Source organism: Mesocricetus auratus, unplaced genomic scaffold (genome assembly GCF_017639785.1).
Source record: "Mesocricetus auratus isolate SY011 unplaced genomic scaffold, BCM_Maur_2.0 Super-Scaffold_4256, whole genome shotgun sequence".
Classification (NCBI taxonomy): Eukaryota; Metazoa; Chordata; class Mammalia; order Rodentia; family Cricetidae; genus Mesocricetus; species Mesocricetus auratus.
The window spans coordinates 96,640,700-96,655,175 of NW_024429182.1; the positions used below are offsets into that span (position 1 = coordinate 96,640,700).

At 43.4% G+C, this 14,476-nt stretch overlaps 1 protein-coding gene across 4 annotated transcripts in view; it reads right to left on the reverse strand.

Moving 5' to 3' along the window:
• Clpb (caseinolytic mitochondrial matrix peptidase chaperone subunit B) overlaps positions 1 to 14,476 on the reverse strand; it is a 118,199-nt gene that overhangs the window by 83,515 nt on the left and 20,208 nt on the right. For all 4 annotated transcript variants that reach the window (XM_040757716.1, XM_005074025.4, XM_040757725.1 and 1 more), the window contains exon 3: positions 12,606 to 12,692. In XM_040757716.1, coding sequence (XP_040613650.1) covers positions 12,606 to 12,692 — 87 coding nt within the window. The remainder of the gene's footprint in view (positions 1 to 12,605; positions 12,693 to 14,476) is intronic.

Sequence of the window (14,476 nt, forward strand, 5' to 3'; positions counted from 1 at the left end):
GACAGTGATATTTTCAGAAGGCAAAGCAGATCGGGTCACAGCAGCTAGCTGGGACAAAGTGAATGTGCCCAAGATGGACAAGGGTCAAAATCAGTAGTGGTCTAAGATGGGTAAGGCTCAAAAAAGGCATGGTATAGCAGGTGAGAGTCAAGGAATAAGGATCACACAGCACAGCCTTCCTAGGACAATCCTTGACTAGTTCTAAGATAACTCCAAGACCGCCAGACTGTGGCTCATAATGTATGGTCACCAAACCTTGTTATCAGGGCTTCTTACTGCCATATGGGTCTAAACTAGATTCTCTGGACAAAGGACCCATCAGAGTATGAAAGGCCTGGGTAAGAAAAAAAAATGACTAGTGGGAAATGCTTCTCTATCGACTCGCATTGGACACTGTCTTGAACATGGCCACTTGGCCATGGCCACTCAGGGGTTTTAGTCAGTACCTAAGTATTTCCTTGGATTTCACAAAAGTTTTGGTTTTAACTACCAACCTGTACATTTACCCCTCTTATTTTTCCTTTTTAAAATTTATTTAGGGGGTTAGAGAGATAGCTCAGGGGTTAAGAGCATTGGTTGTGCTTCCAGAGGTCCTCGGTTCAATTACCAGTTCCCACATGGTGGCTCACAACCATTTACATGCCAGAACACTGTGTACATAATAAACTTAAAAAAAAACTTTAAAAAATATTTTAAAAACTATTTAGCTGTATTTTGTGTGGATTGGTATGAAGGTGTTAGAACACCTGGAACTGGAGTTATAGACAGTTGTGAGCTGCCATGTGGGTGCTGGGAATTGAACCTGGATCCTCTTTTTTTTTTTTTTTTTTAAAGATTTATTTATTTATTACATATACACCAGATTGAATTATAGATGGTTGTGAGCCATCATGTGGTTGCTGGGAATTGAACTCAGGACCTCTGGAAGAGCAGTCAGTGCTCTTAACCTCTGAGCCATCTCTCCAGCCCCGAACCTGGATCCTCTTAAAGAACAGTCAGTGTGCTCTTAACTGCTGAACCATCTTTCCAGCCCCACCCCTTTCTTTTTCTAAGACTCATTTTATTCATAAGTATGTGTTTCAGTGTCTATCTGTGTATGTGTGTGTGCATGAGTGTGGATGCCCTTGGAGGTCAGAAGGAGCTTGAGTTATAGGTGGCTGTGAACTGTTGGATATGGATGCTGGAAGCTACTCAGGTCCTCTGTAACACTGCAGGCAATCTTAACTCCAAGTCATTTCTCCAGTCCCTCTATTAATTTTTTAATTAAAAAGAATTCTTAGGGGTCTCATTCATTCTTGTGTATTATTTTTCTACTGCTGTGATAAAATACCATGGCCAAGAGAAACTGTCAAAGAAAGTGTTTAACTGGGCTTATAGTTTCAGAGGGCTAGTGTTCATGATAGCTGAATGAAAGTATGGTGTAACACAATTTAATTAAAGACTCAGAGACTGATACTGGGGTTCAAACTTCAAACTGAAGGTCAGAAAAGCAAAGAAGCTGATCACTAGCTGTCACCTCAAGCTCAGGTTGAAAGGGCTGTCCATGCATGAGCTCTTCACCAAGCCTCAAACTGCTGCCTCTCCTTAGCGTGGCTGGAGAATGAATGTCTCATACCTTCAGTGTGGCTGGAGAATGAATGCATCTTACTAAATACTGAAGACCCTGCTTCTATCTTTTATACCCTTCTGGTGCTGGGATTAAAGGCGTGTGATCTGTTACTCTTTTAGACTGATTCAATCTCATGTATCCCTGAGTGGCCTTGAACTCAGAGAGATCTGTCTACCTCTTAATCCTGAGTCCTAAGATTAAAGGTATGTATCACTACCTCCTAGCTTCTGGCTGCTGGGATTAAAGGTGTGTGCCTGGCTTCTATGGCTTGTAGCTGATTTTATGTTCTGAATTCTCAGGCAAGCTTTAATAAATTATAAATAATATATCACCATAGTATGGCAGCAGGAACAACTGAGAACTCACATCTCAAAACCAAAAGCAGGAGTCAGAGAGGCATAATGGGAATGGCTTGAGTCTTTTAAAACTTTAAAGCCAGCCCCAAGTGACACACCTCCTCCAACAAGGCCACACCTCCTAATTCTTCCCAAATAGTCCCACCAATGGGGAACCAACTATTCAAACATAGGAGCTTAGGGAGGCTATTCTCATTCAAACAACCATAGCCTGTAACTTCCAGGGGATCTGATACCCTCTTGCTTCTGTGGGTACTAGGTATGCATGCAGACAGAACAACACACATACAAATAAATCTTAAAATAAAATAAAAAAAAAAGATTTCTTGGGCTGGGGAGATGGCCCAATCAGTCAGAAAAGTGCCACTGTGAAAGCTTAAGGACTTGAGTTTAGTCCTTAGCACTCGTATAAAAAACCAGTCCAGTGTGGTAGCATGTGCCTTTACCACTAATACTGATGATGAGGCAGAGAAAGGCAGATCCTTAGTACTTCCTGGCCAGTCAATGTAGCCAAATGGTGAGCTTCAGTTTCAGTGAGAGACTGTATCTCAAAAAACAAAGTTTATAGCCACAGAGGAAGACACCCAGTGTTGACCTTTAATGTACACACACACACACACACACACACACACACACACACACACACACGGATTCTTTCTGCAGTGCTGAGAATTGAATCTAAGGCTTTATACATGTCATACAAACACTATAACCGTGAACTATACCCTTGGCCGCATTAATTTCTACCAGCACCAATTTAACCACTGCTATAAACCACTGAGATAATGTTCTTTCACCTAGCCTATCACTGTGTCTTTGCACATCATTTAATCTGCCAGTTTGATTGGCCTCAATGAAATCAGTGATGTACAGAACACGGCCCCATAGTTCATCACTTGACTCTGGCTCTGTAGTCTTATGTCCATTCATATATAAACAACCAACCAGGTCATTCACCATTTATTATATTGTTTCCCCACCATATTTTACTCATGTAGATGTTACACTGCTGAAACTTGACACACTGGCCTTATCTAATTCAGAACCCTGCCTCTCCAGCCTGGGAGCCCTATTCGCATAAGTAGCTTATGGCACAGATGCACTGGAAGATGTCTCTTAAAGAAGAGGTATGGGTCTGGACCATATCACAGTCCCCCAAATGAACAGCCTTTCCTCAGAAGCTGAACCAGATGGCACTGAATGCCTCCCTGCCCCAACTGACACTCTCCAGAAGAAAGAGCACTGAACACACAACTCCAGGATAGGATACAGAATTGAAGCAGGGTGGGGAGGGACTGATCCTGTCACGTTAGGCAAATGAGCTGGCACAGTTTTCCATCGAGCAGTGTCTTGGGTTGCCTGAGGTCGAGTCATGCATCTGCCAAACTAGAAACGGGAGCATGCTGCAATTGGAATATCATTACTACAAAACAGGATTATCATGAACAACGATTCCAAATGGGATTAGAAATGATTCTTTGTTACTCAGAGATAATCGGCCACAGCAGCAGCAGTGGAGAACCATCAAGCACTGAATACTTTTCTGGGGGCATGGCACTGGCATTCCAGGCACTTGGCCAGCACCCTTGCCCACCCTTCCTTGCTGGGAAATACTGGGCACTGCCCTTAATTGGACAGAGGACCGCTTGGGACAAGGGCCGGCTACATATCAAGGAATCTTACTCAGGGATCCCCTGCTATAGGCTCAGCTTCTTAGAGGGAAAGGGGTGGAAAAAGAATCCCAGAGCCCTACTGATTCCTAGTCACCTAAGAGTTACTGATGAGGCAGGCACTATTGCTACCACATCTAAGATAGGCTTACCTGAAAGCCCTTCTGGGGAGGCCCATAATAATAATGAAGGCACTTAACCCCACCACAGCTTGCTATAGAGCAGGCCCTGTTCTAAACACTTCATGCATACTTCTATGTTTAAAACTCACAGCTTTTAGGTAGACCTGTTTATTATCTGACTTTACAGCTGGGGAAATAATTACATAAAAGTCAAGCACCTAGTGAGTAAAAGGCAGACTTTAAATCTGAACTCAACACTGGACTCTAGAGCCCACAACTGATCACATACTAGCTAGGGATGTCTAACCTTGGGACATTGAGATACAGTGTTGTCATCTTCAAATGTCTAGGGAGGAAAACTGGATACACCTGTGCTAGACAGGTGGTCACAGCCAGAGAGGAAGGTCTTTGTGCTCCATAATTTTATGTCAAATTGACACAGTTTTTAGTGAACTTGACTAAAGTTATTTGAGAGAAGGGACCCTCAGTTAAGAAAATGCCTCCATAAGATATGCCTATAGGTCACTTTCTTAATTAGTGATTGATGGGGTAGGATCCAGCCCATTGTGGATGGTGTCATCCCTGGGATGATGGGCCTAGGTTCTGGAAGAAAGTAGGCTGAGCTTGCCAGAGGAATTAAGCCAGTAAGCAGTACTCCCCCTTGGCCTCTGTAATAGCTTCTGCCTCCAGGTTCCTGTCCTGTTTGAGTTCTTGTCCTCACTTCCTTCAATGATGAACAATGATGTGGAGGTATAAGTCAAATAAGCCCTTTCCCCAAACCTAAGTTGCTTTGGTCACGGTGTTCCATCTCAGCAATAGAAACCCTCAGAGTCTTCCCTTAGCATTCTCTGGTCCTAGATCCTACCAGCTCCTCTTCCTGCCAAAGTATAGGGACAGGGATGCCTTGCCTAATCTACCTCTGATCCAGACAGCAGCAAAGGAGGTGCCAGAGTCCAGCAAGGGCAGCACCAGCTTGCTGGCACCAAGACCACCTGTGGAGCCTCTGGGTGCACAAGGGAGAGGCCTATAGAGCCTTCTCTACGGGACAGCACCCTGGCAGGGACTGCTGGTTTCTTATAGACAGAACATAATGGTCCTCTTCCCTGGGTGAGGTGGAGGGAAAATAAGCAAATGCTAAAAATAAATAACTGTTCTGAAAGAGAATTAAATGGTCATCAGCCAAGGATGGCAGCATCTGAAAATTAACAAAGCCCAGGTACCACATCCAGGAAGGCCTTGGCAAATGCGTGTTATCCACTCATTAGCTCAGTTCCTCAGGGACGCCAGCCAAGCAGGGCAGGCAGTGCCGGGAACCAGTCCTTCCGATGCTGATGAAGTGCACTTGGGGGTGGGGGTGGGCAAAGGCAGGAGGAGGAGGGAGGATCTCATGGGGAATTTCAAGCAGTTCTGCTGGGGTCCTTCCTCTCTCTCTCTGACTCTCACCTTCTCTGAGGCAGGAGCTTGCAAAAACAAGCAGGCTCAAGAAGATTCAAATCTGAATGTCTACACCACGGTTCTCTTTCAGGCTCCTAGTAACAGCCTCACTACTTAGGGGTCTCAACTGACCAGTAGCCTAAGGGTAAGGAGCCCAAGAATGGTGGGGGAAAGGCAACACCCCCACCTAATAGTTCAGACTTTCTCCTCACTGGAAGAGTCATATACCTTGTGAGCATAGGTAAACCTTGTGAGCATAGGTAAACCCAATACAAGCTGTGACAAAGATGACTCTCATGATTCATCAGTAGCAATACTTCATGAGATCACTGACCTTCATTCTCTACCAACCAACATAACACAGCATTCTATTGCTGGATACCACCAACATAGACGTAACCAGATAGGTCTTAACCTCACTTTGTAGCTGAGGACAACTTTTCAAAATGTATGACTTAAGCTGGAGGTTGGTGCCACATGCCTTAAATCCCAGCATTTGTGAGGCAGAGGCAGGTGGATCTCTGTGAGTCTGAGGCCAGCCCGGTCTACACAGTGAATAACAGGACAGCCAGGGCTACCTTTTTCAAGAAACCTGTCTTGAAAACCAACCAACCAACCAACCAACTAACCAAAAGATATAGAATATTGAATTATTTCCCATCCTAAAAGTTTCTTTATACCCTTTGCATTTCCAAACTCAACTACTTATCTGATCTCTGTCCCTAGAAAACGACCTTTCCCAGAATATGTCCTAAATGGAATTTACAATAGATGGCTTTTGGTTCGACTTTACTACAGCATAAGGTTTTTGAAGAAGTTTTTTTGTTGCATATATGAGTGGCTCCTGTCCCCCCCACTTTGTGTGTGCAAGTGGACAGAGTGTGGCTGTGCACGCAGAAACTGGAGGACTTGGGTGTCATCCTCTGTGGCATTCTGTTTTATTCCCTGTGACAGTCTCTCATGGTACCTGAAAGTGGAATCTCAGTTAGGATGGCTGGCTAGTGAGCTCCAGGAACCTATGTGTCTCAAACTCTTCAATATTGAGGTTATATGGATGTGCATACATGGCCAGGTTTTAACCATCTCGAGACCTAATGTCCTTGTTCTCTTAAAAAAAAAAAAAGGATTTAGATGTATTGCTAGGGGCATGGTGGTGCACACCTTTAAAGGAAGCAGAGAAAACATCTCATTTGAAGTCAGCTAGGCCTACATAATGAGACCGTAAACCAAAAGGATTTATTTTGAGTTATGTAATGTGTATGTGTTGGGGGGGCATGCAGATGCATGTAGAGTCCAGAAGAGGGTGTTGGATCTGGATCTGCTTTACAGGTGTTTGTGACTGCCTGATATGGATGCTGGTAACTGAATGAACTCAGATCCTCTGTAAGACCAGTATGTGCTCTTAAACACCAGCTTCCCTTGCCCTCAACCCTTAAATTATGGAATATTATACAACTGTATGGATGTACCACAATTTGTCTATTTGCTACTTGATGAACACTTGAGTGACTTCCAGGTTTTGGTTGTTCTATGAATAAAGCAGCTACAGATATCTGTATATAAGTCCTATTTCTCCAGGACAAATACCTTATTTCTCTAGGAGCTGGTATTTCTGTGCTATGTGGCACACATTTGCTCTCCTTTTGTAAAACTGCCCAAGTGTTTTCTGATGTGGCTGTATCATTATATGTCCTACAAGCAACACATGGCAATTCTTTTTACAACTTTACCAGGCCTTAGTACTGTCTGCATATCAATATAATTTTAATTTCTGTTTCCCTAATGATTAATGCTGTATCTTTTCATGTGTCCTTATTTAAATGAAACATCTCAAGTCTTTTGCCCACTTTAAAAAATTTTAGTTGCTTGTTTTTTGATGTAAAAGTTCTTTATATATTCTAATACTACTCCCTTATCAGACATATGTTTTCACAGCTTGTTTTCTGAGGAATTAGAAACTAAAATGATCTAAACCATGCCATTTTTTTTAAACCACCGCTTCTCTCTGCACATAGACTCTGATGAAGGGAACAAGAAAGACTTAAACTTTCAATTTTCAAATATCCTTGGCCTATTGGACCTTAAGATCAGGTTGTACTTGGTGTCTGCTAATAGATAACCATTTTTATCTCCACTGCATGCTTCCAACCACCCCAGGCCTTTAAGGAAAGCTACATCTGGAGAAACGACTGTCTTAAAAACACCCCCTGCCCCTGGGCTCTGCACTTCCCAAAGCCTGTTCTGGTTCACCAGGCTTCTGGAATGGTCAACAGTCGTCACACTCCATCAGTGGCCATTGTCCACTGGGAAAGGTGGGAGGATCCCAATCCATCCTCCAGTGAAAGAGCAAATAGTGGAGCCTGTGGCTGCTTGGACATCAAAGTTGAGCAAACAGGCCCGGCAGACCCTGCCTCTCCGCCTACATATCCTGCAACTGCCATCTGAAGGAGCTTCTCCAAGCAGGTCATGACTTTCAGCTTGTCATCCCACACATCAAAGTTTTCACCACACACGAACTGGGTGCACAGGTTCGAATCGAGTCGCTCGACAGTGGATACTCAGACATTGTGTCCAGCTTTAATCCTGTGTTTTCCCAAGTAATTAAGCCTTCTTGCTTATGAACTTGTGACTAAGTAAAGCATCACTGAGAGGTTGTAACATCAAAGTGCTGTCCACCGTCTGTCCATGTTTGGTAAAATTGGATTTCTTTTCCTTCTTAGAGAAAGACTAATTGAATTTCACTGAAAGCTCCATATATTTGCACTAGCTGGTGAAGGCTATTCTAAGTCAAAGTGATCATCCCAGGACCGTGTGGCGTAGCCTTTAGTTTGGCTGGGTCAGAGTGCAACACAGAATCGGGCATCCGGACTCAGGCTAAACAAGTGCCTTGTGGCAGGAGGCTCATCAAGGGCTCAGAAACCAGTGACTGCTACTGTTACTATTCTACCCAAGCTGTTACTAGGGCTGACTAAGGGATGGTCCAGTAGAGTGTTAGTAAGTCTTTGGCTATTGAGGACAATGGCCATTATATTACTCAAGTCCTTGATATGAGCAGTCAAACTGTGTGTGTGAATGTGCTATGTATACATGGGCACATGTGTGTGGAAGTTAGAGGCTGATATTGAATGTCTTCTTCAATGCTCTCTACCTTGTTTTTGAAAGAGGATCACTCATTGACCCTGGAGCTCTCCAGGGCAGGCCAGCAAGCTCTGGGACCTGCCTATTTTTGCCTTACCAGAGCTGGAATTACAGGCAGGTGGATGCACTGTGCTGCCCAGCTTTATATGTGGATCTTCTTACTTATGCAGTCAGATTTTACTGGCCAAACCATTTTCCCACTCCCTCAAGTAATGTGTTTTAGAACGAAACTTGTGGTTGCTTACTCTTTGAATGTTCATGAGGCTCAGCACATCAGCACCTGACATGTGAGGGTTTAAAGGGTTTGCAGGGTGTATGATGTAATATTAAAACAACTTCAGAACAAGGTGCCTCTCTCCACAAGAACCAAAACTCTGAATTGATATTTAGCTTTATTAGTTACTTAATTTACAGTCAATACAGCAAACTCCCACTTACGTTAACTATGACTCAAGAACTAATCTCTAGATAGAAGGAATTCAAGAGACTGCCACGTTCTTCTCAATATTATTTTTACACAAATAACCTACTTTTAGAAAAGAAAGCCTCTGGTTCAATATCCTGATACAATTATCTTTCCTTTTAAAAATATTATTTTGATCTTGATCCAGTTTTAAGTCTTTGATATATATTTGTATTTAATTAAGTCACTTCTAAACCTTTTTATAAATAAAACAAAGGAGTAAATCTTAAATTAAGCTTTTGTGTGTACTTATAAAATTTACAGTGATGACACTGCGTTTCCTATTCAAAGCTAAATAAAATAAATGCATTCAGAAATCTCAACTGATGAGCAGTTAAGCTCCTTAAAGATTTGAGGTGATTATGTTTTAGATCCCGATGGACTTAACATGTTAAGCTGATGCCTGAGGGTGAACTGGGCTCTCTTTGGTCCACAGGCTGCAAACATCTAAAGGAAGCAGGAGTTCCCTGTCGTCAGCCTTGAATGAAGGGGCAGTGCCTCTCTGCTTACCCTTAATACCTTTGTCAAAGAATTCTATGACAGAGATCTGTTTATCATTGATATTATTTCACGGACATAGCAAAAAGTAGGGACCCCAATTTTTGTGACATTAATAAATAAACATAACCAGACAAGTGCTATTTTCAATAAAAAGTTGGATAATGGAAGAGATCCACCTGTCTTGTGCCTCCTGAGTGCTGAGATTAAAAGTGTGCGCCATCACTGCCTGGCCCAACATTGACTTCTAGTCTCCATTTGTACATACATCAAGGAGTACACCTGCACATGTATGTACACACTGTATATAACCTTTTTACCCACCCATATTTAAAAACAAGATGCCAGTAATTAGGCTGGGCATGGTGGCACACACCTAAATCCCAACTGTCAAGAGGCTAAGGCAGGAGGATAAGGAGTTCCAAGTCATTCTGGGCTACATGAGACCCTCTCTCAACCTGAACCTCCATCCCAAAAGAAGACCCTAGGTTCAATTTCCAGCATTAGTTACAAGACAAAACAAAGCAAAGGGAGAGTTCAAGGCTATGCCCAATGTATAACAAACATAATATATATGTATGGAAAAATGTTTACGAAGATAAAAAAAATCCAAAACCAACTAGTAATAGTCTTAGAAGCCAAGTAAGTAAAAGCCAACACTCATTTTGCTCAATAGGCGTCACTGATTTGCTAATGCCCCTGGAGAAGGACAAAGCAATCAGTTAAACCAGCACTTCATTAAACTCAGAGAGAGAGCAGTGTCCCCAAAAGCACATCCTCTAGCTATCTGGTCACTAATTGAGAGTGTTCTTCAGAAGAATGCTATTTCCTACTTAGTCCCAACTCTGAAGAAATACCACACACAGAAGAAACACACCATCTGCTTCACCATCACTGGCTCTTCCCCACATATGGAAAAACTTGCAGACTGGGCAAGACAATGGGTAGTTGGGTGTAGAATCAATAGTGGAAAATAATGTGGGAGATAACATGTGTGCTCGGGCATAAAGAGATAATATGTGTACTTGGGCACCAGAGAGTAGCAACTCACCATTTGTAACCTGTAGCAGACACATTTTTTTAATTTGTCTCGTAAGAAATAGTGAGCCATTTATTCTGCTTCCAGACAGATCTCTTCACCCACCCACCTCACACCCTGCAGATCCTGCATCCAAATCACCTACTGTCCTATTCTCTTTACTTGCACTTTCTTCCCATATTAAATTGTGAACACCCCAAGTTTTTAAAGATTGTATTTATTTATTTTATATACATTGGTGCTGTGCCTGCATATATTTCTGAGGGTGCCAATACCCAAGAGTTACAGATAGTTGTGAGCTGGGAATTGAACCTGGGTCCTCTGGAAGAGTAGCCAGAGCTCTTAACCACTATCACTCCAGTCCCACTCCCCAAGGTTTGGTTCTTCAAAGATTAGCAAAGTCCAAGAACACACATTTACTGAATGTTTATAAAAAATAATGTCTCATGGAGAGAAACACATAATCACACTGAATTCTCTCAAAAGCAAAGTATACATAGTTCCTTCTTCTTACTTTTGTGGTGCTCAAGATTGAATCCAGGGCTTTAAGCATGCCAGGTAAGCAGTCCACCATTGGGCTACAACATCAGCAATTATCTGTTATCTTTAAAGAATAAATGCTTGGGGCTGGAGACGGCAAATAAGAAAACTGAGTGACCCAGACCAAGTTCACGATAGGAACAGAGAGAGAGTTATACCAAGGAGAGCTATGTCTTCAGGTGATTTGAAGCAGATCACCTAAAATTTGAAAATCCCAATTTGTGGCTTTTCTCCACATTTCAGATTCTTCCATAGTGGCCAGAACTGGCAATAAGAGCCTTAAAGACGTGCTTGACTGGAGAATTAAAATCGGTGCCTCCAACTACAAGCTTGAGTAGCTGCTACTAAAGGGTCCGGCACTTCTCTGAAAGCATCCCTGTAGAAGCTGGTGTGTCTCAACGGTAAAGTGCTTGTTGCACATGCCTGAAGCCCTAGGTTCAGGGCTTTATCAGGGATGATAAAGTCTAAAAACATTTGGTTGTTGCTGCATAATTTTTTTCATACAATTACAGCTGGAATGACTGCGCACTTCATCCCACCAGACTTCTAGAGACCCCGGGACAGAGCCAGACAGCTTGGGCTGGAGTGCTGACACATGGAAGAGAATGTACACTGTGCATGCTGGGTTAGCCCGCCCTTGTGACTTCAACTTTCTCAACTGCAAAATGCGTATAACAATTCATATTCTGAGGGGTGGCTAGGAAATACAAATAAGGCCAGGCGTGATGGCACACGCCTTTAATTCAACACTCAGGAGGCAGAGGCAGGTGGATCTCAGAATCTGAGGCCAGCCTGGTCTACAGAGCGAGTTCCAGGACAACTAGGGCTTCACAGAGAAACCCTGCTTGACCCTTCCCACCCAAATAAAAGTTACAAATAGTTACCTATGCTACTTCTGGTGTGTGTTGTGTATGTACATATGCCTGCGTATGCCTATATGGAGGCAAGAGGCAAATATTAGGTTCACTGATTTATTTATTAAAGTTCTGAGACAGGGTCTCATTATATAGGCCTGGCTGGTCTAGAACTAGCTATGTAGTCCAGACTAGCCTCAAATTCAGAGATCCATCAGCCTCCTAAATGGTGGGATTTAAGATCTATGCCACCACCCCTAGCCCAATCCACCTGACTTTTTGAGGCAGGATCCTTATCTCACCAATCTTACAATTTATTGACTCAGAGTGGTTGGCCAAAGAGTCCCTGGGATTTATTTGTCTCTGTCCCTGCAATCCTCACAGTACTGGCTTACTGATATACTTGGCTCCAAACTTTTAGGTCCTGATGTACTTTAGTGACTGAGATAGCCCTCCAGTCCCTACTTTTAATCTTTACTTAATAGCTATAACCTTGAATGAAGGGGAAAGTAGTGAGAAAACATCACAGCCACCAACAGGAGGAAGGGATGAAAATCTCCAGATCCTCTCAATAGAGGCAGTAACTGAAGGTTTCTTAATATGGTACACACACACACACACACACACACACACACACACACACACACACACACACACACACGGCTGCTATGATAACACTAGTGACTTGCCTAAGGTCACAAAGGCAATGAACGGTACTGCTGTGATCAGAAACCACATGTGACTCCCCACATCCCTGATGTAATCCCACAACTTGGACTGCCTGCCTCAGCCTTCCTGCCTCTGAAGGAGACAGCAGGGGCAAGGGTGGGCAAGCAGCCGGAGACTTGTCTCAGGGGGCCCTGAATGGAAGGTGATTCTTACCTGTCATTTCTGCTGATGGCTGCCACCATCAATGCTGTCCAGCCAAGTTTGTGCCTGGCGTTGACATCTGCACCTTCTGACAACAGCCTGGCAAGATACAGAAGATTATTTTCAGGGTGTGGCTTATCATGGACAGGAGTGTAAATAATCACAGAAAAGTACCTAGGACATTTAGTTAGTGCAAGGCCAGCGTGGATAACATAGTGAGAACACTATGTCAAGAGAACAGACAAACACAAGTATGGAGGCTGGATGAATCTGGAAACAGAGTCCTTTGAGTTCTAATCCCCAATCCTGGCCTAAGATCACTCTCTTCACCAGAGGCGCCCCTTGCCATTCTCATTCCCAGCTCCCTACTGTCATCCTCTCAAGCCTTTTGAAAGGGAATTTGCCTTCTCTATCTTAATAGTGATAGTATGACATTTCTACTTCCCTGGGCCAAAAACCTCAGCCCCTTTGCCATGTCAAAAGTCTGCCTCCAGGGGCCTCACCCTCCCTGGGGAATGATGTGGGGATTGGGTGGGGGGCTGAGAGTGGACCAGTGGAGGGAGACAAGGGAGGAGGGGTAAGAGAGGGAGCTGAGATTGACATGCGAAGCATGCATGTTTCTAATTTAAATAAAAACATACATTGAGGAAAAAAACTTGGTGACCACACCCTCTCCCTTAACTTCCCTGTGTTTAGCACAGAAGATCTAACAGGCTTATTCAGATAGTTCCCTGTTCACAAAAAGATCACATTCCTCAACTGTATTTATTTTATCATGGCTGTTTGGAAAATACAAATCCTTCAACCCAAAGAAAGATGGAAAGAATTTCAGAAATGCTAAGTCAGGTTCTCACTAGAACCCATGCACACCTAGGGATCTACATGCCAGGTGCCTAGCATATAGGAGTCCATTGACTGTCAAGTAAACCAACAAATTCAAGGTCTAAAATACATCAATGTAAATCTGAATTCTGGGTCCTGGTTCCTATAACAGTGGTCAGACAGGGACAGGTGAACAACGCCATGTCTTAACACCTTGTAGAGCATGGCCTGCCCTCTTGGAACTTCTTGTTCCTGAGTTTATTTACTCTTTACAAGCTTAAGGAGCAGATAGTAAACTCTTGTAATAGGTGAGGAGGGAAAATGACTTGTAAGTAAAAGGTCACATGGCAAGTTGGTAATGGGTTCTCCTCAACTAATCAGCCTACCTCCAGACAGTACCCCTCTTCATAGAACACAAAAGGTGAAGACGAAACTGATTTCAGCCAACCAATGGAAAGGTCCTGTTCTAGACTCAAGATATGGGCAAGACATGGGGTCTGCTCTAGGAGGACCCAGGCAGGAAATCAAAGACAAAAATCAAGAATTCAATTTAGTCAGGCATGGTGGCTCATGCCTATAATCCTCAGGCCTAGGCAGGAGGTTCTCTGTGAGTTCTAGGCCAGTCTGGAATGTAGCAAGTCCCTCTCTAAAAACACATACATACAAACATGGTCCATCTACCAGGCAGATGTCCATATGAGAAAAGGGCAGAAGATTTTCGCCACCCAGTCCTGACCTTCTATTCTACCTGGACTGATGAAGGGAGGTTAATCACAGTGAGGACCAGTACTTCATCTACACTCTTAAGCTTCAAAGTCAAATGTTTGCTCAAGAGGAGCCCCCCACCCAAATAATGTATACGCAGGGTTTTTAGCTGCTTTAACATCCATGGCCATGAACTAGGTACATCAGGGACAGGGGACCAGAATAATTTATCACACTCTTCTCTTCCCTCCCCCAGGGACAGCCACGCCCAGGTAGTCACCAAAAACAATGTTCAAAGGATATCCTCTCCCATGTTTCCTGGGACCTATGTGACCATTCCTTGGGAATGGGGCCTC